The sequence below is a fragment of the Capricornis sumatraensis genome, chromosome 9 (assembly GCF_032405125.1).
Source record: "Capricornis sumatraensis isolate serow.1 chromosome 9, serow.2, whole genome shotgun sequence".
Classification (NCBI taxonomy): domain Eukaryota; kingdom Metazoa; phylum Chordata; class Mammalia; order Artiodactyla; family Bovidae; genus Capricornis; species Capricornis sumatraensis.
In genome coordinates, this window is record NC_091077.1 from 8,435,105 (window position 1) to 8,455,692 (window position 20,588).

At 49.5% G+C, this 20,588-nt stretch overlaps 1 protein-coding gene across 5 annotated transcripts in view; it reads left to right on the plus strand.

Annotated features, from left to right (window-relative positions):
- EPS15L1 (epidermal growth factor receptor pathway substrate 15 like 1) overlaps positions 1–20,588 on the plus strand; it is a 106,905-nt gene that overhangs the window by 58,134 nt on the left and 28,183 nt on the right. For 4 of the 5 annotated variants that reach the window (XM_068981383.1, XM_068981385.1, XM_068981386.1 and 1 more), the window contains exons 14-19: positions 3,452–3,613; positions 4,358–4,555; positions 6,494–6,658; positions 11,247–11,370; positions 12,270–12,320; positions 13,973–14,109. In XM_068981383.1, the coding sequence (XP_068837484.1) occupies positions 3,452–3,613; positions 4,358–4,555; positions 6,494–6,658; positions 11,247–11,370; positions 12,270–12,320; positions 13,973–14,109 (837 nt within the window). The remainder of the gene's footprint in view (positions 1–3,451; positions 3,614–4,357; positions 4,556–6,493; positions 6,659–11,246; positions 11,371–12,269; positions 12,321–13,972; positions 14,110–20,588) is intronic. The other variant, XM_068981384.1, reaches the window with a different exon arrangement.

Consider the following 20,588-nt stretch of genomic DNA (forward strand, 5'->3'; position numbering starts at 1 on the left):
GTCCAGGGGGTCGCTCAGAGTCGGACACGACTGAGCGACTTCACTTTCACTTTTCACTTTCATGCATTGGAGAAGGAGGTGGCAACCCACTCCAGTGTTCTTGCCTAGAGAATCCCAGGGACGGGGGAGCCTGGTGAGCTGCCGTCTGTAGGGTCGCAGAGTCGGACACGACTGAAGTGACTCAGCAGCGGCAGCAGTGGGTCTGGAGGAGCATCCCATTGCCCACAACGCTTCCCCTAATGATGGTGAGCATCTTACCATGTGCTCATTTGCCATTTGTATATCTTCTTGGAGAAAGCCAACTCATATCCTTTGCCCATTTTTTATTGGGTGGTTATCTGCCTTTGTGTAGCTGAGTTGTAAGAGTTCTTTATGTTTTCCAGATAAATTCTCTTATCAGATATATGATTTGCAAATATCACGTCCCCATTCTTGGGTTGTCTTTTTGCTTTCTTGACGTTGGTCCTTCGAAGCACAAAAGTTTTAAATTTTGATGAAGTCTGGCTTATTTATTCCATTTTTTGCTCTTCTAAAAAAATTTTTTTATTTTTTGGCTGTGCCATTCGACCTGTAGGATCTTAGTTCCCCAACCGGGGATGAACCTGTACCTTCTGTATTGGAAGTGAGGAGTCTTAACCACAGGACCCCCAGGGAAGTCGCTACTCTTACTTTTGGTGTCATATCCAGGAACCCATTCTCAAATCCAAGGTCACGAAGATTTACCCCACATTCTCTTTTAAGAGTTTTGTAGTTTTAGCTGTTAAATTTAGGCCTTTGATCCATTTTGAGTGAATATTTACATATCGTGTGAGGTAGGGGTCAAACTTCATTGTTTTGCACGAGGAGGGCCAGTTAGATCCTTTTCTTGAAGAGAAAAGATCCTTTTTTTCCCCCTCGCTCAATTGTTTTGGCACCCTTTTCAAAAATCAATTGGTCATAGACATCTGGGTTTATTTTTGACCGCTCAGTTCTGTCCCACTGATGGCTGTCTCTCCTTATGCCAGAATCACACTGTCTTGATGACTGCTGCTCTGTAGAAAGTTTTGAAATCAGAAAACACGCATCCTCGACTTTGGGTTTCCCGGCTGCTTTGTCTGTTCTGGATCGCTTGCATTTCCTTTTGACGCTTGGAGTCTGCCTGTCAGGAGACGACTGGCATTCCAGTTGGGATTGAACTGGGTCTGTAGGTTGTCCGGGTTTTTTTTTCTGTCTTCTCTTTGCTCAGATACCTCCTCCACTCTGACCCCAGCATCCTTCCTAACCAGCAGCTGGCAGTCCGTCTTCCTCTGGGCTCCTCCATGACTGCTTCTGTGTTACAGAAAGAGGCCCAGGTTCCTTGACTCCCCACGTGACAAAGCTGCTGGGTCTGACCCTCCTTCCTCTTGTCTCCCCGCCTCCACCGTTGCTTGTCCTTCCCTCGGATGTGGCAGACCCACGTTTCTACTCTGCCACTAGCCTTCTCTCAAAAATATTTGATTTTATCCCTTCTAGACTTGTCACATTCAAGGTCTGTTCTTCAAATTAGAGGTCAGGGACAAGGAGACTGGGGAGCAGAAAACCCAGTCCGACAAATAACTCAGAGATGTGCTTTGGTGGACAAAGAGGAGCGAGCCATGACTTCCTGTCCTCAAAGCAGGGAGAGGGAGGGTCTTCCCTGGTGGGCCAGTGGTAAAGAGTCTGACTTCCAGTGCAGGCGGTGCAGGTTCGATCCCTGGTCGGGGAACTGAGATCCCACAGGCCGTGGGCAACTAAGGCCAGGTGCCACAGCTAGAGAGTCTGCGCACAGCCTCAGAAGATCCCACATGACACACCTAAGACCCGACACAGCCAAACACATGGATACGCATTCTGTAGATATTAAAAAATCAGGGAAAGGGAGACCCTGCACCTCCTCTGGGTTGTGTTCTGAAATGACGTCAACCTCTGGCAGCCCCAGCCAGTCCGGGGGATCGGTCTCACCACTCCTGTCTCTCCGACGCCCCAGCGGTCGCCTCGAGCCCGCCGCTTCCCCTCGAGCCCGCCGCTCGCCTCGAGCCCGCCGCTCCCCTCGGGTCCTGCAGCCTCCCCCGTGCTCAGGCTGCCGTCGCCTTGCCCTCGGCCCCAGCTTGAGTCCCCTCCCCGCCACCACTCCTTCCTCGTGCCAGCCTCAGGCCGCACTCTCCCTTCCCATTCCGTCTCCTTGAGTTCTCTACCTTGCAGGTGGATGTGACATTCACCTGGCTGAAAATAAGACAGCGACGCCTCCTACCCCCCACCCCCACTCCCTTTCCCCCAGAGGTGCAGTTCGTCAGCCCCCGCGAGGCCTTGCACAAAGGTCTTGTGAGTGTTTAAGGAGAGATGTCTGTGCCTCTTCTTGCCTTCCTGTGTGCACAAGTGCTGGTGTGCCTCGCGTGTGCATGCTCTGCCGCGTGCCTTGTTCTTTTTGCTCTCTAACTCTGCCGCGGGGTGAAGTGCCCCTCAGGGTGCGTTGTACTGAAAGTCCAGCCAGCTCCGCTTGGAAATTTACATTGCTTTCAGATTTTGCCATCATAGACAGTGCACGTTTTCACACTTGCCCTTACACCTCTAGGATCCTTCCCCTAGAAGTCTTAACAGCCAAGTCCGAGGACACCTGCAATGGCTGTCTTGGAGCCAGGCTCCTCCCACTTGGAGGAGCGTTAGCGGTTGGAACCATCATGTCCTGCTCCCGTGTTCGGCTATCCGCAGGGCCTTCTGGCTGCAGAAGCCAGTGGCGTCTGTGGTGTGGCACGTGGCCTCTAGTGCTCTCAGCCTGCTCTCCTTTGATCCAAGTGGAGCACGGCATCCTCTTCTCTTACAGGCCCTCTGTGGCCCCCCATCTTCTCTTCACCTTCCTGGCTTTTTTCCTGGCTGCCACCTGCTCGTCCTTTGGGTCCACTGAAGTCTGCTTCCCTGGGCTCTTCCCCCACGGTGCAGCGTCGGTCTGGTCTCCCCACGCCCCTGCGACCCTGACCGACAGCACCCAAGCTGTCCATTCCTTCCTGGTCATTTATGTCTGACTGACGCCTCCTCCGTCCCGCCTCATGACCACCAGTCACTGAAGAGCTCCTCTTGCCAGGAACCCAACCCCTCTGCTGGTGCCTGGCCTCTCTCAGGACATCAGTAAATACTTCTGAGAGATTCAGCTGGGGCCGCCACGCTGGGACGTGTGCATTGTTTGCTGTGGTATGTGTGGTTCTGTAGGGCATCTTTCTATTTTTTGAAATAATTTTTATTACTTTTTGGCCGTACCGCACAGCATGCAGGATCTTCTGTTCCCCATCCAGGGATTGAACCCTGGCTCCCTGCAGTGGAAGCGTGGCGCCCCAGCCACTGGACCCCCAGAGAAGTCCCTGGAGGCTGTCTTGGGGGCTCTGGCCTCGGCTGTGGCAGTTAGCTTGGATGTGCCCCCGTTTTAATGAGTCTGGGGTAAATTCATGTGACCCTTCCCTAGGAATTACAAAATGATTTAGACCGGGAAACAAGTAGTTTGCAAGAGCTGGAAGCTCAAAAACAGGATGCCCAAGACCGCCTGGATGAAATGGACCAGCAGAAGGCCAAGCTCCGGGACATGCTGAGTGACGTCAGGCAGAAGTGCCAGGACGAGACCCAGATGGTGAGTCGTTGTCTCCCCACGCCCCCGGCCCAGTAGGAGGAGAATGCTTTTTAGGAACTTCCCGGGGCTCACCATGACCTTGAATCAAGGCTGAGACATCCTACTGGTTTAGTAGAGTTGTTGAACGTATCATTTGGGAAAGTATCCAAGGATCTGTGGCCTGACCTCCGTCTTACCCGCTTTGTCAGACATATAAGTGTGAACCTATGTGTGAACACCCCACCCTGGCCCGTGGGACACAGCATGCCCGTCTCACCTCCCCCAGGTGTCTTTGCCGCTTGACACAAAACAGGGAGGCTGTGACCTCAGCAGATCTCTGAGAAGAGGGGATGTTCAGCCTCAAGGGAGGGCTTCCCTCGTGGCTCAGAGGTTAAAGCGTTTGCCTGCAATGCAGGGGACCTGAGTTCAATCCCTGGATTCGATCCCTGGGTCAGGGAAGATCCCCTGGAGAAGGAAATGGCAACCCACTCCAGTATTCTTGCCTGGAGAATCCCATGGACGGAGGAGCCTGGTGGGCTACAGTCCACGGGGTCGCAAAGAGTCGGACACGACTGAGCAACTTCACTTTTACTTCAGCCTCAAGGGACAGACGGGTTGCCGATGCTTCTCCCACGTGTGGAGAGGGGTCCCTGTGAGGAAGCTAGGCGTCCACTTTTCGGGCTTATATCTCCCTCCCTGGGTCAGCTCATCTCAAGAAACACGAACCAGAATTCTTCCTCGACGTCGCATTTCATCTCATTTCAGATTTCCTCGTTGAAGACGCAGATCCAGTCTCAGGAATCTGACCTCAAGTCCCAGGAAGACGACCTGAACCGGGCCAAGTCTGAGCTGAACCGACTGCAGCAGGAGGAGACGCAGCTGGAGCAGAGCATCCAGGCTGGGAAGGTTCAGCTAGAAACCATCATCAAGTCCCTGAGATCCACTCAAGACGAGATCAGCCAGGTGCCTCCAAGGGGGTGGGCAGGGCAGGGCCTGCCACCCCTGGCTGGGGCTGGGGCTGGGGCTGGGGCTGGGGTGGGATGCAGCTCCTGGGGTCTCCTGCCAAGCAGGGTGGTGCCACAAGCAGGGCAGTGACGGAGGTGTGTGCGGCCGTGGTCCCAGCTGTCTGCACTGCAGTGGGTGTCTCCCTGGCTCCTGCCCACCTCATTCACGTTAGATTCTCTCCTTGGGAGGCTTTGTTCAGCCTGAAGGTGAAGTGCTGAGAACCCCCAGCATATGTTCCCCCGTCATGTTGACTTTGGCCTGGTGGGGTCTGCTTTGCCTCACCAGCCTTCTGCTTCCCTGCTGGAGTGTGCATCGTTTTTGGAGGAGTGGGTGCGGGCTGGCCGAGCACATGACGTTAACTGGTTTGAAGAGAGCCTAGGTTCAAGACCTGTCTCACCAGCCTGGGTCCTTGCACAAACAAGAGGACAGAGTCCAGGATGCCTTCTGTCCCTGTGCAGCTCAAAGGGCGGCGCAGCGAGGAGGCCCCACCCCTCAGGAGCTCTGGCCCTCTCTGGGGAGAAGGCCCCAAGGCCTGCAGCCGCTGCCCTGTGTGGAACGGCCAAAGGCCCCCTTGCTGGCTCTCAGATGGCCCACCTACACAGTGAAGGTTATGTTTGACCTTGGCAATATCAGAATGCACATCCGTGCTTCCTTTCTTGGCTCTTTTTGCCAGTTTACAGGCAAAAGTTGATTACAAACTCAAACTTCAGGGATTTGATAACATATATTGTGCTTTTTGGGGCTTCCCTGGTGTCTCAGATGGTAAAGAATCTGCCTGCCATATGGGAGACCTGAGTTCGATCACTGGATTAGGAAGATCCCCTGGAGAAGGCAATGGCTACCGTAACTCCAGTATTCTTGCCTGAAAAATTCCATGGACAGCGGAGCCTGGTGAGCTGCAGTCCATGGGGTCACAGAGTCAGACACGACTGAGCAACTAGCCCCAACAATGTGCTTTATTGTTAATTAATGTAGACGCTTTTCTCACTCAGCCTTTTTGTTATTGTTGTTCAGCAGCTCAGTCGTGTCCAACTCTTTGTGACCCCGTGGACTGCAGCACTCCAGGTTCTTCTTTCCTTTACCATCTCCTGGAGTTTGCTCAAACTCATGTCTGTTGAGTTGATGATGCCATCCAACCATTTCATCCTCTGTCCTCCCTTCTCCTCCTGGCTTCGATCTTTCCCAGCCTAAGGGTCTCTTCCAGTGAGTCGGTTCTTATTAGCATCAGGTAGCCAAACCAGTGGAGCTTCAGCATCAGTCCTCCAGCCTTTATAAAATAGCATCCAAGACATAAACGTATGTTAGTGATAATAATGATGATATTAAACGTGATAGCTACTACTTACTAAGGCCACCCTGCCAGACACTGCGAGAGGGCTCTTACTCATCAGTTCCATTTTGGAGAAGAGGAAATAGCGGTGAGGCCACCAGTGTGCAGGAGACAGTTAAGATAAAGCCGGGGTCCGTCTGCCTCCACAGATTGCCATCCTTTCCCTGGCCTCCCATGCCTTCTCCAGGAGAAAGGAGGAGCAAACGGGGCAATAAAAATCTCATAAAGCGAAATGACTGCTGAACACCACTTTGAATAGGCAGTGAATCTGGGTTTTGTCCCGTTTCAGTTCATTCTGAATCAGCAAATGTATATTTGAACACTTGCCTCTCTCAGGGACCAGGGATACAAAGAGGCTGCGTGAGGGCAGCCAGAATGGGGTCTCTGTTTCTCTCTCTCTTTCTCAGTTTATGACCAGCCTCAAGTCTTGTAAACTTGGTTCTGTAGACAGATAACTCAGCTATCTGCGTGAATCATCTGGGGCGGGATGCCCTGAGAGAGAAATGTGTTGCCTGATGCATTCCGCCTGAACCCTCCTCCGTGCTAACCATGTCTTATTTATCCAGGCCAGAAGCAAGCTCTCGCAGCTGCACGAGAGCCACCAGGAAGCCCAGCGCAGTCTGGAGCAGTACGATGAAATGCTCGACGGGGCCCCCTGTGTCAGCCTGAGCAACCTAGCAGACCTGAGCGTGGGTGTCTCCCTGACAGAGAGGGGCGGTTTTGGAGCCATGGTAAAGGTTGAATAAGTGTTTTCCAGTCCTGGGGTTGGGTCCCATGTTGGGCTCAAGAGAAGGTCCCTCCTGCTGGATCCAGCCCTCGCCAGCCTTAATCCTATCCAAGTGCAGGGTGTTGCTCGTTTTTGCAGCTGCTCTGCCTCTTCCCCACCAGCCCTGCAGCCTGGCATCCTCTGGGACAAGGCCGAGGATAGGCCTGGATCCTTTGTGAAACCAGTTTGTGAAGAACTCCATCTCTGTGGGCTAGTGCCTCCCATTGGGAGGGCTTCCCCAAAATGGGACAATTCTCACACATTGTGAAACCCCACGTTCTCCTCATTGGGAGGATGGAAAAGTGTGCGTGTGTGTGTCCATGTTTCTACAAGGAGCACCTTGAAAAATCACAGGTGGAGATAAAGATCAAAAGGAATGGCAGTCAGCCCTCCCGGGGTGTCGCTGTGTCACCCACGAATTGGCCCGTCTCCTGAAATGTTGGTCACGTTTGAAATGTCAGCACTTGGCTTCACGCCGCAGGACCCTGGGGGTCCTGGTGGGGGGCTGCTGGCATCCAGACAGTGTTACTTAGTCCCCTGTTGTGGCCAGAGTTCACTGCTGGGGCCCCGAGTCCTGGCGTGTGCCGTTTCCGGCTCACTCGGGCTGGTGAGGGTGTCTCTGTGCTGCTGCGGGAGCCGGGGGGACACAGCTGGTCTCTAGTTGCCTTGTGCGCTGCCCCAAAGCCTTTGGCCGCACGCCCTGCACTGCCGTCTCCCTCTCCAGGCTCCTGCTCCTGGCCTTGTTCGCTCTATGGATTCCTTCCCCTCCCCGTAACAGTTCAGCCTCTCTGTCTCTCTTCATGAGAGACTCTGGGCCTTTCTCGATGTGTCTCTTTTCTCAGTGGCCGAGTGCTCTGTCCCTAGGATTTATGGGAAAGCTTATGCCTAACTCTCCAGAGCGCTGAGAAGACGCTCTTGGTGTTCTCATCTGTCTCCCGTCTCTGGCCTCTCCTCCTCCCTCTGCCATTCACACATTCCTCTCCACTTGGAAATGGCAAAAGGATTTCCGTATCTGCTCCAGGGCCCATTTAGGCAGCTTCGCCATCTGAACAGAGACTGTGAACGGTGCTCTTCCGTGCGCCACCTGAGGCAGAGTCTCCTGCTTGAGCGTCTGTCTGCCTCAGCGCGTGTGTCCAGCTTTACAGCCTTGCTCCTACTTGCACCGTCTGTCCAGGTGCCCTCACAGCTCTCGGCTTGCCCGTTCCATCTTAGTTCATGGGACAGCTCACTCTTAAATTCTGTCGCGCAGGCTTTGATAAGATGGGTTTCCTTGGATAAAAAGTTGGCAGGGAAGTGTCATTTGGAAAATAGGGATTCTCCTCCCCCTCGGCCCCCCCGTCCAGACTTTTTTGCCTTTATTTTTATTCATCTTATTACAGATGTTTACATGATGGTCAATCCATCTTGAAACGTTGATATCACATGTGTTACATAGAAACCCACAACCATTGTTTGGAAGAAAAACTACATCTTGTTGCACAAATACAATCTTTAAAGCACTCAGTTTTTGGTTTGTTTCCATTTCTTAATAAACATTGTGAAGAGGGCTTTTGTTTACTCCTGAACATCTCAAGACTGTTCCCAAGGAGAGGGAGGTCTCTTAGTTCTCTTCGAAGGGGATGAAAGTAAGGGGCTTAGTTTCCCGAGAACCAGTGTAACCAAAGAGGTGCGTCTAGAGTGTTCTAAGTCTGGACAGTTTTACTGAAGTCACTGGCTTTAGTGTTAGGCCCACATGACTTTACTATGTCCAAGATGGCAGGGTTCTGAAAGCTGTGTTTATTCCTTGTGTCTCATCTGCTGATAAGGGTACTGGCTTCTTATCCTTGGAGTCAGTGCTCAGCCAGCCTGTCTACTAGAGAGGAGCAGAATTCAGCTTCACCACAGACTCATCACAAAGGACGGGCTTGTCTGTCACGTTCAGCCCCTGGCCTACTGGAGCCACGTTTACTGACTCTTCAGAGCAGATGATTGAATAGGAATTTTGTAAACCTTAGCTCCACCTTTGGTAACTGGACGTCAGCCACAATGGGGGTAGTGGCACTGTGGGAATCGGCAAGGGCTATCAAGCAGAGCTTTTATTTTCTCTTGAGAGTGCTGATTGCGCCAGCACACCACGCCCAGACCCCATCTAAAGGGGTGGAATGTCGCAGAATGCCACCCTGATGCCCTTTCGGAGTTGTCACGTCTGTTTCCTGACACGTGCGGAACTGAAGACTGGTCAGGGAGCTCCTTGTTCACGGTGCTCACTCTCTGCTGAGAGCTTGGCCACCACACTTGCATCTCCCAGGTGGGCGGATGGCTCCGTGCTCCTCAGTAGGTGGTCAGCAGATGGTGGAGTTGACGGCGTCTTTGTGCCAGGGCAAATCTAGCTTTCTGCTCTGAACCTGGAATGGAACCCCTCAGTGGTAAACGGTTACCCTAACCACGTGAATCCTTTGAAGGGGAGGGAGCGGCTGCTACCTCAGGCCAAGCAGTTGCTCCTGAGAGAGAGAGAGCAGATCTGCCTTTCAGTTAGGGGGATTGCAGCCGGAGCACCCAGGAATCAGTGTCTTCTCTGCCATCATCCACTGTTACTTGTCAAGTCTTCCAAGTGGCAATTGAAAACATAAAAAAAAAAACGGTACCAATTAGCAGTGGTACGTCACTGCTAATTAAAACCAGATAGAAGCTTCCATTCTATTTAGTTTTCCAGGTTGTCATTCTTAATTCACTACTTTATCCAGGTCGTTCACCATCTCTCTCTCTTCTGGAACAAATACATTCCTTTCCCCAGGGCTGCAGGGCATTGATTTTCCTTGCTGGCCGCCTGGCTTCCGTAGATTAGGACTCCTCCAGCATGTTGGTCTGTTTCAGACCCCCACTGCTTGCTGGCACAGGCATCTCATGGTAGTTGGCACCACAGCATCCTTACTGAGTCTGTGTGTCGTGGACTCGGGCGCCGCGCTTGGGGACGTTGGCACTCACTTGCCCCAGACCTGGCTTGGCTTCTCCACCTCGGGAAGCCCTGTGGTTGGAGGCCCCAGGTAATCTTTCTCAGGTAAGGAAAACTGCTCCACATCCGTCAGAGGGCAGGGGTGTTGGTCCATTCCTCGGGAGCCTGGGGCTTCTGTTGGCCTGGTATCTCTGAGACACATCCTGCTCCCTGGAGTCACCCAGCCTTGTCAGGACCCTCCCGTGGGCACCTCTGATGTCACTGCCCTGCATTTTCAGGGAAGCCCCGGCTCTCTCATCATCTGGTCTCGGTCAGTTGGAATAATGGCTGAATTTGCCAGCCCCGAGGATGCTGACACATTTGCCAGATTCAAGGAGGATGTTGTGCTTTTTAATGTCATAGTGAAACCTTTGTGTTTTCACTGAGGGTGTGTCTTTCTGAACCAGAATATCTCAGTATTTCTAAACCAAGTGCACTGTTTTCCTGCACATATTGTGAGGTCCGTCCCCAACCCCTTTCAGGTACATTTTTCCACTATAAAAACTTGCTCTTCAAAAGCAAGTCCCCCCCCCACCCCCTGCTGATTTAAATATGCTGTTTGCTTCTACAAATAAGCACTTTTTAAAGAAAAAATGCAAAGTGCTCTGTATGCTCTAGTAGCTCTAACTGCATAAGCACGCACTTCCTCTCTGGATGTAAATAGCCCTCATGCCTCTTGGTGTGGAAACAGGCATTTTAAAAAGTGCCCACATAGGCACACGCTCTCTGAGGAGGTGCTTGAGGGAGGTGCATCTTTGAACAAGGATGCTTCGAGCTGCAGTTGTTAGAGGGACTTGTTACATTTTCTTTCTGACATTTCCAAAAATAGGGTTTTTTTTCTGACACAGTGATATATTAAAACATATTTTTGATTATGGTAAAAGACACATAACGTAACGTTTACCATCATAGCCATCTTTCATTATACAGTTCAGAAGCATTAAGCATGTTCATGTTGTACAGCCACGCTCTGGAACTTCTGCATACCCATTAAGCTCTACTCCCATCCTCCTGACCACCTGCTCTTCTGCTTTCTGTCTCTCTGAATTTGATGGCTCTAGGGACTTCATGGAAGTAGAATTACACAGTGTTTGTCTTCTGGTGACGGGCTTCTTTCACTTGGCCTAATGTCTTCAGGGTTCATCCATGTTGCGTGTGTCAGAATTTCCTTCCTTCTAAAGGCTGAATGATACTCCATTGTATGGACATACCACACTTTGCTTATTCATTCATTTATCACTGGATGCCTGGGTTGCTTCCACTCAATGATTTTTAAATAGACTTTCATTTTAGAAGACTTAAGGAAAAGTTGCAAAGATAGCTCAGAGAGTTCCTGTATAACCCGCAGCCAGCTCACCCTGTTTTAATATCTTGTACATTTATCACAAATGAATGGACTGTTGTTGACCTTATTATTAACTAAAATCCGTCTTTTGTGGGGTTTTTCTTTTTAAATAGAAATTACTCTCTTCAGGGTCACATCACTTAGAGGGGAAAATACACCAGTTAGGTATAGAATTCTGTGGTTGGCTTTAAATCTGAAATAATGAAATCCCTGTCCTGTCTCTTCGCAAAATTACAGGACGATCCTTTCAAAAATAAAGCCTTGTTATTTAGCAACAACACCCAAGAATTGCATCCGGATCCCTTTCAGGCAGAAGACCCCTTCAAATCTGACCCATTTAAAGGAGCCGATCCCTTCAAAGGTACCTCATTGGGCGCCCACTTTGTCACTGAAAGGCTGTTTGTTTTGTGCCCCTCTGGGTTTTCTCGTGACTGGCAGCACCCTCTGACATGGGGGGAGGAAAGAAATTCTTGAAGCCTCACGGGCCTCTTGAATTTCTCACTTCACCTGGTTAACTGAAGAGCTGTGGTGTTGAGTCGGGGAGGGAAGAGCTCCACGCTCACTGTGACACGCCCACGCTCACGGGTAACTGGCTTGGCCCTGAGACTGCATCCACCTTGCGGGACTAAGCTAAGTAGGCGTAGTGGTGATTATGGAGCCCCTAGTGAACAGCAGATCCCCACAGGCACAGTCTGCAAGGCCTTCCCACGCGAGTTCACCCAGAGCCACACACGAGTCAAGAACAACTAAGAATTCTAGAAATGAGATTTCCTAAGGGTTTTTTTTTTTTTTTTTTTCTTTTTTTGCAGAGCAAAACTATTTCCAAGAAGGCTATCAGTATTTTCCTGAGAAAAATGCCAGGGCAGGGAGAGGGCAGTGGGAGTGCCTTTCCAGTTAGAGACTTGCAGTGGAGGCGCCCGAGTTCTGAGAGATGACTCGGGCAGCTGCTGAGGCTCAGGTGTCCTGGCAGGCTGAGGAGGAGGCAGTTCTGGGGGCTCGGGTTCTTGGAATGCCAGTAGGGGGGGTGATGGGGAGGGGAAGGGTGAGCTGAGCAGGGCAAAGAAAGAGAGTGAATTCAGGCTGGCCCTACACTTCCCCGCCGTTGGGCCCACGTTGAGTAGCCCGAGTTCTTTCCGGTTTATCTTCATCATCCTTGCCATGATGAACTCCCCCAGCCACTGGCCACCCTTGCATTCCCACTTTGCTCTGCCCAGGTCATTTCCACCACAGAGCTGAATGGTTCTCTCTTCTCTAATCCAGGTGACCCATTCCAGAGTGACCCCTTTGCCGAGCAACAGACAGCTTCAACAGGTAAAAAAGCCTTCGTTAGTTAAAAGAAACGTTCTGTGAACTGGTCCTCAGAATATTCCCATTCCTGGATAACTGAACTCTGCTCCGTGCTCTGTGATGACCTAAATGGGAAGGAAATCCAAAACAGAGGGAATATTTGTGTGGATAGATCTGATTTATTTTGCTGTACACCAGAAACCAACACAGCATTGGAAAGCAATTATTTTGTTGTTGTTGAGTCTCTGAATCATGTCTGTCTCATCATGACCCCGTGGACCATAGCCCGCCAGGCTCCTCTGTCCATAGAATTTCCCAGGCAAGCATACCGGAGTGGGCTGCTGTGCCCTCCTCCAATAAAAATTTAAAAAGAAGAATATTCCCATTCCTAGTTCAGGTTGAGGGAAATGGAGCAACACCTTGCCGCCTCCTGTGCCAGGCGGGCTTCTGAAGGAAGCTGCATCGTGCCTCCTTTCTCAGTCTGGCGCCCCTTCCTGCCAGTCGCACAGCACGATGAGAACGAGAGCCCGAAAGCCTGACGCCAGACGACTGTGCAGACGCCCGGTCGCCTGTGCCCGCTGTGCCACCTGTGGTACCCGCGCCCGGTGTCACTTCCGCCCGCACATACTCGGGGTGCAGTGGCAGGGAAGGACAGTGTCACTTTGCACGGAAGCCCCACATCTCGGGCTTCCCCGGTGGCTCAGTGGTAAAGAATCCACCTGCCGATGCAGGAGACAGGCTCAGTCCCCGCCTCGGGAGGACACCACACGCCTGGAGGCAGCTAGCTTCTGCGCCCATGTGCCCCAGAGCATGTGCTCTGCAACAAGAGAAGCCCAGCACCACAGCCAGAGGGCAGCCCCCTCCTTACAGCTAGAGAAAAGCCCGAGCGGCAGCAGAGACCCAGCACAGCCAAAAATAAACAGAAGTTTTTAAAAAGATACTTAAAATTGGTACACATCATAGAGAAGAAAGGCCAGCGTTTTGTTCCCTCTGGGTGATGGGGGCTCCCGTCTCGGTCGCCAGGCCTGCGCCCCGCATGAACACACTGGGCGTGGTGGTGTTGGCATCATGCTGCCTGTTTGTCTCCTTCTCCCCTGCTGTTTGTTTGTTTCTCTTGAGGTGGAATTTGTGTGACACAAGCCTAACAAATGTGCACGGCACAGGTTAGCATCTGAAAGCCCACACGCCGCCGGCCTGTGCTGCGCACTCCACCCCCATGTAGTTCCAGAACGTCTCCATCACCCCAGAAGGAGGCTGCGGCTGCCAGCTCCCCCCACGCAGCCCCTGGCAGCCACCAGTCAGCTTTCTGTCCTATGGACTTACCCGCATTGTTTGTTTCTGCTGATTTTATTGAGAGGTGTAATGAACACACCACAGAACTCACCCATCTTGAGTGTAGAACCGGATGCGTTTCAGCGTGTGTGTAGCCAGATGAGAGGGCATCTGCACTGTCCCTAAAGGTCCCCTCCTGCTCCTCCAGCCCTGTGTCCCCAGATCTCTGGCAGCCACTGACTGGCTTTCTGCCACTATGGTTTTTCGATTTTCTAGAATTTCATGCAAGTGGTGTCAGTTAATCGGGGTTTTTTTTTTTTTTTTTTTTTGTGAGTATTCTCTCACTAAGCATAGCGTTTATTCATGGGGCATTTTTTTCCTTCTCTTTCCAAAACACCTTCCAGATCCATTTGGTGGGGATCCTTTCAAAGAAAGCGACCCATTCCGTGGCTCCACCCCTGATGACTTCTTTAAGAAGCAGACAAAGAGCGACCCGTTTACCTCAGACCCGTTCACAAAAAACCCTTCCTTACCGTCAAAGGTGAGTGACCTCGGGAGGGCCGCTTTTCCAGTGCTGCCTGTCTGTGGGCTCTCCGTGTATGAAGGCAGCCCTTCCCACCCGCATGGACCAAGTCAGGGCCTCCCTCTCTCGGACTGAGCTTGCTAGGCCTGGCCAGGGAGAGCCACCAGAGGCCGGGCCGTTGCCTGGGAGCTGACGAGAAGGCCCAGCCTGCTTCCTGGATGGCACGGTGACCATCCCTGCTGGTCCCTGTGGACGCTTGCCCTGTGAAGCCAGGCGTCACGTCCAGCAGTCCGGTGAGCCACATCAGGGTGTTCGGTGTCCTGAACAGCTGTCACCCCTCCATCCCTTTCGGTGCCCCTTTACTTTAGTTTCAGGCCCACTGGCTGGGTTCTCTGCTTGGCCACTGCATCCCCCAACAAACAAAACAGCGCCGCACATGCCCACAGGTCTGCCCTGCTGCCTCTGAGTGCCCAGTGCAGATGGCGACATTGGCATCAGCCTGCCCCAGGGGGTCCCCGCCGTGGCAGGAGGAAGTCCAGACACGCAGCCTGCCACACTGAGTGTGCTGCCCACCCCCCAGCAAGTAGTAAGCCCTGTGTTTTGTACATTAGGCCCAACAGACTGGTATAAATTGGTGTCAGTGAGGACTTAAAAAGCAGAAAAGTAACTTTTTGATGGCATGAGAATTTTGTGCCTAAGTGAGGGCCATGTGTAGCTTGCCTGGATGCTCTAGGCTGCGTCTCTGTCCTCATGTTACCCACGCCTTGGCTTTTCACTTGTCCATGGACCTACTGGTCTGTAGCACTGGCCCCAGAGCTCCTTGAAGGCAAGGATTAACCTGGAGCATTTCTGTCTCTGCGACCCGTTGTGAGGGCCCCCTTTCATTCCTGATGGTGGTGGTCTGTGTTCTCACCTCTGTGTTGATCGATTCTACTCATCTTTTCCACAAGCCAACTGTTGGTTGTGTGGATTTCCTCTCCTGTTTGTTTTCTGTTTCACTGATCTCTGCTCATGATTCCCTTCTCCCTCCTTTGCTCTTCTCGTTCTAACTTCTTAAGATCCAACCTTAGGTCATTGATCTTGGGTCTTCTTTTTCTAATGTAAGTGTTTAATGCAGTGTATTTCTGGGCTTCCCTGGTGGCTCAGTGTTAAAGAATCCACCTTGCCACTGCAGGAGACACGGGTTTGATCCCCGGTCTGGAAAGATCCCACATGCCGCGAGGCAACTGAGCCTGTGCACCGCAACTATTGAACTTGTGCCCTAGAGCCCAGGAACCGTAACTACTGAGCGTGAGCGCCTGGAGGCTCGGCTCCACAGCAAGAGAAGCCCCCGCCACGAGAAGCCTGCACGCTGCAAGGAGGGCATACTCCCCATTCGCCACAACTAGAGGGAAGCCCGCGAAGCAGCGGAGTCCCAGCACAGCCAAAAATGAATGCAGCCGTTTTTATAACACACCCGCGCTCTTCTCTTCAGGCACTGCTTTAGGCGCGTTCCACACATTTTGATATGTTGTATCTTCATTGTCATTCATTTTGAGATTTTTTTCAATTTCCCTTGTGAAAGCTCTGTTGAACCGTGGATTACTTAAAGGGCGTTGTTTCATTTCGCAGCACTGCCCCCCTCCAGGTATTTTATAATATTGGTTTCTAATTAGATTTATTGTTATCAGATAACATATCTTGTATGTTTTCAGTCCTTTTAGGTTTATTGAGACTCGTTTTATGGTCTTTGTTGGTGAACATACAGGGTACAGTTGAGAAGAGTATCTGTTTGCCATTGTTGGTTATAATGTTCTGTAAATCCCAGCTAGGTCAAGGTGGTTGTTCTGAAGGTCTATTTTTTTTCCCCCATTTTTTAAAAGGGAGCCACGCCCGTGTAGCTTGGGGGATCTTAGTGCCCCAACCAGGGATGGAACCTGGGTCACATCAGTGAAAGTGCTAAGATCTAACCAGTGGGTGGCCAGGGAATTCCCGCTCTTTCCTTTTTTTAATTAAAAGTTTAGTTGATTTATAATGTTGTGTTAGTTTCTAATGTACACCACAGTGATTCAATTACACACACACATATATATTCTTTTTCTTATTCTTTTCCACTATGTTCTATTAGAGGACTGATCATCCATTCTTAAGGTGTTTGTTAGCTCTGCCAGTTGCTGAGGTGTTGAAATCTCCTATGATTGTGGCATTGTCCCTATCCCCCTTAATTCTGTCAAGTTTAGCTACATGTATTTTGAAGCTGTCAGTTGCCTACATAGTGATGTTTGCTGTATCGTCCTGATGCAGTGACCTTTTTTCTTTAAAAGGGTTCCATTTTTCCTCTGGTGATAATCTTTGTCTTAATCTGTTTTTATCACATTTTAAAATAGCCACCTCATTTTTCTTATGCTTACTCTTCGCATGCTTTATCTTTTTTTATCCACTTACTTTCAACCTGTCTGGGAGTTGAAGTTGATGTCTTCTGTGTTGAGCATGTATCAACAGTTGGGCCTTGCTTTTCTATACAGTCTGGAAATCTCTGCCTTCTAAATGGAGTATGTAGTCCATTCACACTTAATGCAATTATCAATATAATTGCAACATCCACTGGATCATGGAAAAAGGAAGAGAGTTCCAGAAACACATCTACTTCTGCTTTATTGACTATGCCAAAGCCTTTGACTGTGTGGATCACAATAAACTGGGGAAAATTCTGAAAGAGATGGAATATCAGACCACCTGACCTGCCTCTTGAGAAACCTATATGCAGGTCAGGAAGCAACAGTTAGAACTGGACATGGAACAGCAGACTGGTTCCAAATAGGAAAAGGAGTACGTCAAGGCAGTATATTGTCACCCTGCTTATTTAACTTCTATGCAGAGTACATCATGAGAAACGCTGGGCTGGAGGAAGCACAAGCTGGAATCAAAATTGCTGGGAGAAATATCAATAATCTTGGATATGCAGATGACACCACCCTTATGGCAGAAAGTGAAGAGGAACTAAAAAGCCTCTTGATGAAAGTGAAAGAGGAGAGTGAAAAAGTTGGCTTAAGGCTCAACATTCAGAAAACGAAGATCATGGCATCTGGTCCCATCACTTCATGGGAACAGATGGGGAAACAGTGGAAATAGTGTCAGACTTTATTTTTGGGGGCTCCAGAATCAATGAAGATGATGATTGCAGCCGTGAAATTAAAAGACACTTATACCTTGGAAGGAAAGTTATGACCAACCTAGACAGCATATTCAAAAGCAGAGATGTTACTTTGACGACTAAGGTCCGTCTTGTCAAGGCTATGGTTTTTCCAGTGGTCATGTATGGATGTGAGAGTTGGACTGTGAAGAAAGCTGAGTGCCGAAGAATTGATGCTTTTGAACTGTGGTGTTGGAGAAGACTTGAGGGTCCCTTGGACTGCAAGGAGATCCAACCAGTCCATTCTGAAGGAGATCAGCCCTGGGATTTCTTTGGAAGGAATGATGCTAAAGCTGAAACTCCAGTACTTTGGCCACCTCATGTGAAGAGTTGACTCATTGGAAAAGACTCTGATGCTGGGAGGGATTGGGGGCAGGAGGAGAAGGGGACGACCCAGGATGAGATGGCTGGATCGCATCACCGACTCAATGGACGTGAGTCTGAGTGAACTCCAGGAGTTGGTGATGGACAGGGAGGCCTGGCGTGCTGCAATTCATGGGGTCGCAGAATCAGACACGACTGAGCGACTGAACTGAACTGATCAGTATAATTAGATTCAAGTGTATTATTTTATCATTTGCTTCCTTTTATTCTCTGTGTTTTATTCGTCTGTTCCTCTCTGTCTTCTTTTGGGTTATTTGCATGTTTTCTGGGATTCCATTTTGTAGTATTTATTGGCCTCTTTTAACTATACTGTTTTTTTTTTAAAATTATTTTTAGAGGTTGCTTTAGGGATTGCCATTTTCACACTTAACTTTTTGTAGGCTACTTGGAATTAATACTATGTCATTTGCTGAACCTGAAGCTCCAATACTCTGGACACAGGTTGCGAAGAGCTGACTCATTGGAAAAGACCCTGATGCTGGGAAAGATTGAAGGCAAAAGGAGAAGGGGGTGGTGGTATAGGATGAGACGGTTAGAGAGCATCACAGACTCAGTGGACATAAATTTGAGCAAACTCTGGGAGATAGTGAAGTACAGAGGAGCCTGGCGTGCTGCAGTCTGTGGGGTCACAGCAGGTTGGCGGCTGAAGGACACGAACAGACAACACAGTGTAAAGTGTAAAAAACTCGCCATCATGTCGATCTATTTGTCCACCCACCCCAAACAGCAGTGTCTCTGTTATAGTTGTCCTAGGAAGGTACGTGTCTAAATATATTAAATACTTTATGACAGTGTTATAATTTTTGCTTTAATCCAGTGTATCAGTTTTAAACCAGTTTTACAGTCAGTTTTAAACCAGTCAGTTCTAAAGGAAATCAGTCCTGATTATTCATTGGAAGGACTGATGCTGAAACCGAAACTCCAAGACTCTGGCCACCTGATGCAAAGAACTGACTCATTTGAAAAGACCTTGATGCTGAGAAAGAGAGAAGGCAGGAGGAGAAGGGGAAGACAGACGATGAGATGGTTGGATGGCATCACTGATTCGATGGACGTGAGTTTGAGCAAGCTCCGGGAGCTGGTGATGGACAGAGAAGCCTGCCGTGCTGCAGTCCATGGGGTCGCAAAGAGTCGGGCACGACTGAGCAACCGAACTAAACTGAACTGATCACTTTTAAAGAGAAAAAGTAGTTGTTGTTTTCACCATATAGTCACCGTTTCTCAAGATCTTCATCCGTTTCTCAAGATCTGGTTTCCCTTCCGTTATCGTTTTCCTTCAGCCTGAAGAACTCACCTCAGCCCTTGTGGCGCAGGGCTGCTTTGTTGGCATCCTTGAGTGTATCTGTGCCCGATCCAGCATCGTTTTTCCCTTTGGCACTTGTAGGATGTTGTCCAATATCCTCTAGTCTCTGTTGCTCTTAATGAAAAGTCACCAGCCTTTCAGATAGCTGTTCCCTGCATGTGACATGTTCCTTTCTCTGGCTGTTTTAGAAAACCTCTCTTTATCTTTGCTCTTCAGTAGTTTGTGTAGGGTCTGGATACAGTTTTCTTTTTATTTATGACGCTTGGGGTTTGCTGAAGTTCTTACATCTATAAATTAGGTCTTTTGCCAAATTTGGTATGTTTTCAGCCACTATTTTTTCGAAAAAAAATTTTCTTTTTTATTTTCTCTCTCTCTCTTTGTGGGATTCCAGTTACACAGGTGTTAATATTATCCTCAAAGTTCCCTGAGGCCCTGTTTTTCTTCTTTTCCATCAGAGTATATAATTTCTCTTGATTTATCTTCAACTTCACTTCCACTTTTGTCCTTTGTTGGCGAGCTAATCTCCTGAAGCTTTTATTCTGGGTAGTTTACCGTTTTAGAATGTCCATGTTTCATCTGTATGTTCCCACTTCTCTACTAAGATCTCCTATCTGAAGTGTATTTTCCTTTATCTCATTAAGCCCAGTCACTGCTGCTGTAAAGTCATCCTCATCTGAGAATTCCAGTATCTGGGTCATCTTGAGATCATCTCCACGGATTGTCTTTTTCCCTTGAGGACCACGTTTTTCTTGTTCTCTGTATTTTGAGTAACTTAGAGGTATATCCTGTGCATTGGGAGTACTCTGTGGTGGAGACTTGATTCTGTTGTATTCTTCCAAAGAGTGTGGGTGGTTTTGTTTCAGCAGGCAACTAACTGGTGAGACTCACACCGTAGTCTCTCTCTCTCTGTCTGGCCTGTGGTTTCATTCCTGTGGCCTTAGCTGTAGGCTGCACTGAGTCTGCCCACCCACACACAGTGTAGGGGTCAGCCTGAGACCTGGGCACAGCTTATCATGGAATTTGGGACTCCCATTCTCTGCCTTTCCTTTCTAGACCCCACATCCCCCCTCCTCTTTTTTTAAGCTTTGAAAAAAATAGTCTTTTAATAACTGTTTTACCACCATGTTAAGTCATGCAGTTACAAAGTAGTTAGAAATTTCTGAAAGGATATTATTGTAAAAAAAAAAAAAAAGAAAAGTTCATTCTTAAATAAATAATATCTAGCACTTCACTGGGACACTGCTGTTCAAAAGGCCCTGGCCAAATAACTCCCCAATAAAACACAGCCCCAGGTTGTTTGCAGCCACCTGGGGACGAAGCCACGTGCAGAAGACGAGGCCTCTAAATGAGGACACGAAGTCAGGGCACGTTGGGGCTGCTGGCAGTACTCAGCGCCGCCAGCCAGACTCCAAAGAGGGAGTGCAAGCGGGTTTCTTTCTGGGACACTCTACCTGAATTATTGTTCAATTAGTCAACACAATAGATCTTCATAAGAGAACAGTTGATAAACATGATAAGGATGTTACTTAACATTCTTTGGATTATATGTTGTAATTATGGTTAGTAAATTCCAACAGTCTTAACAAAAACAGCGTGCCTCATTTGCAGGTATGAAGACAGCTTAGTTCTCCACTGGGC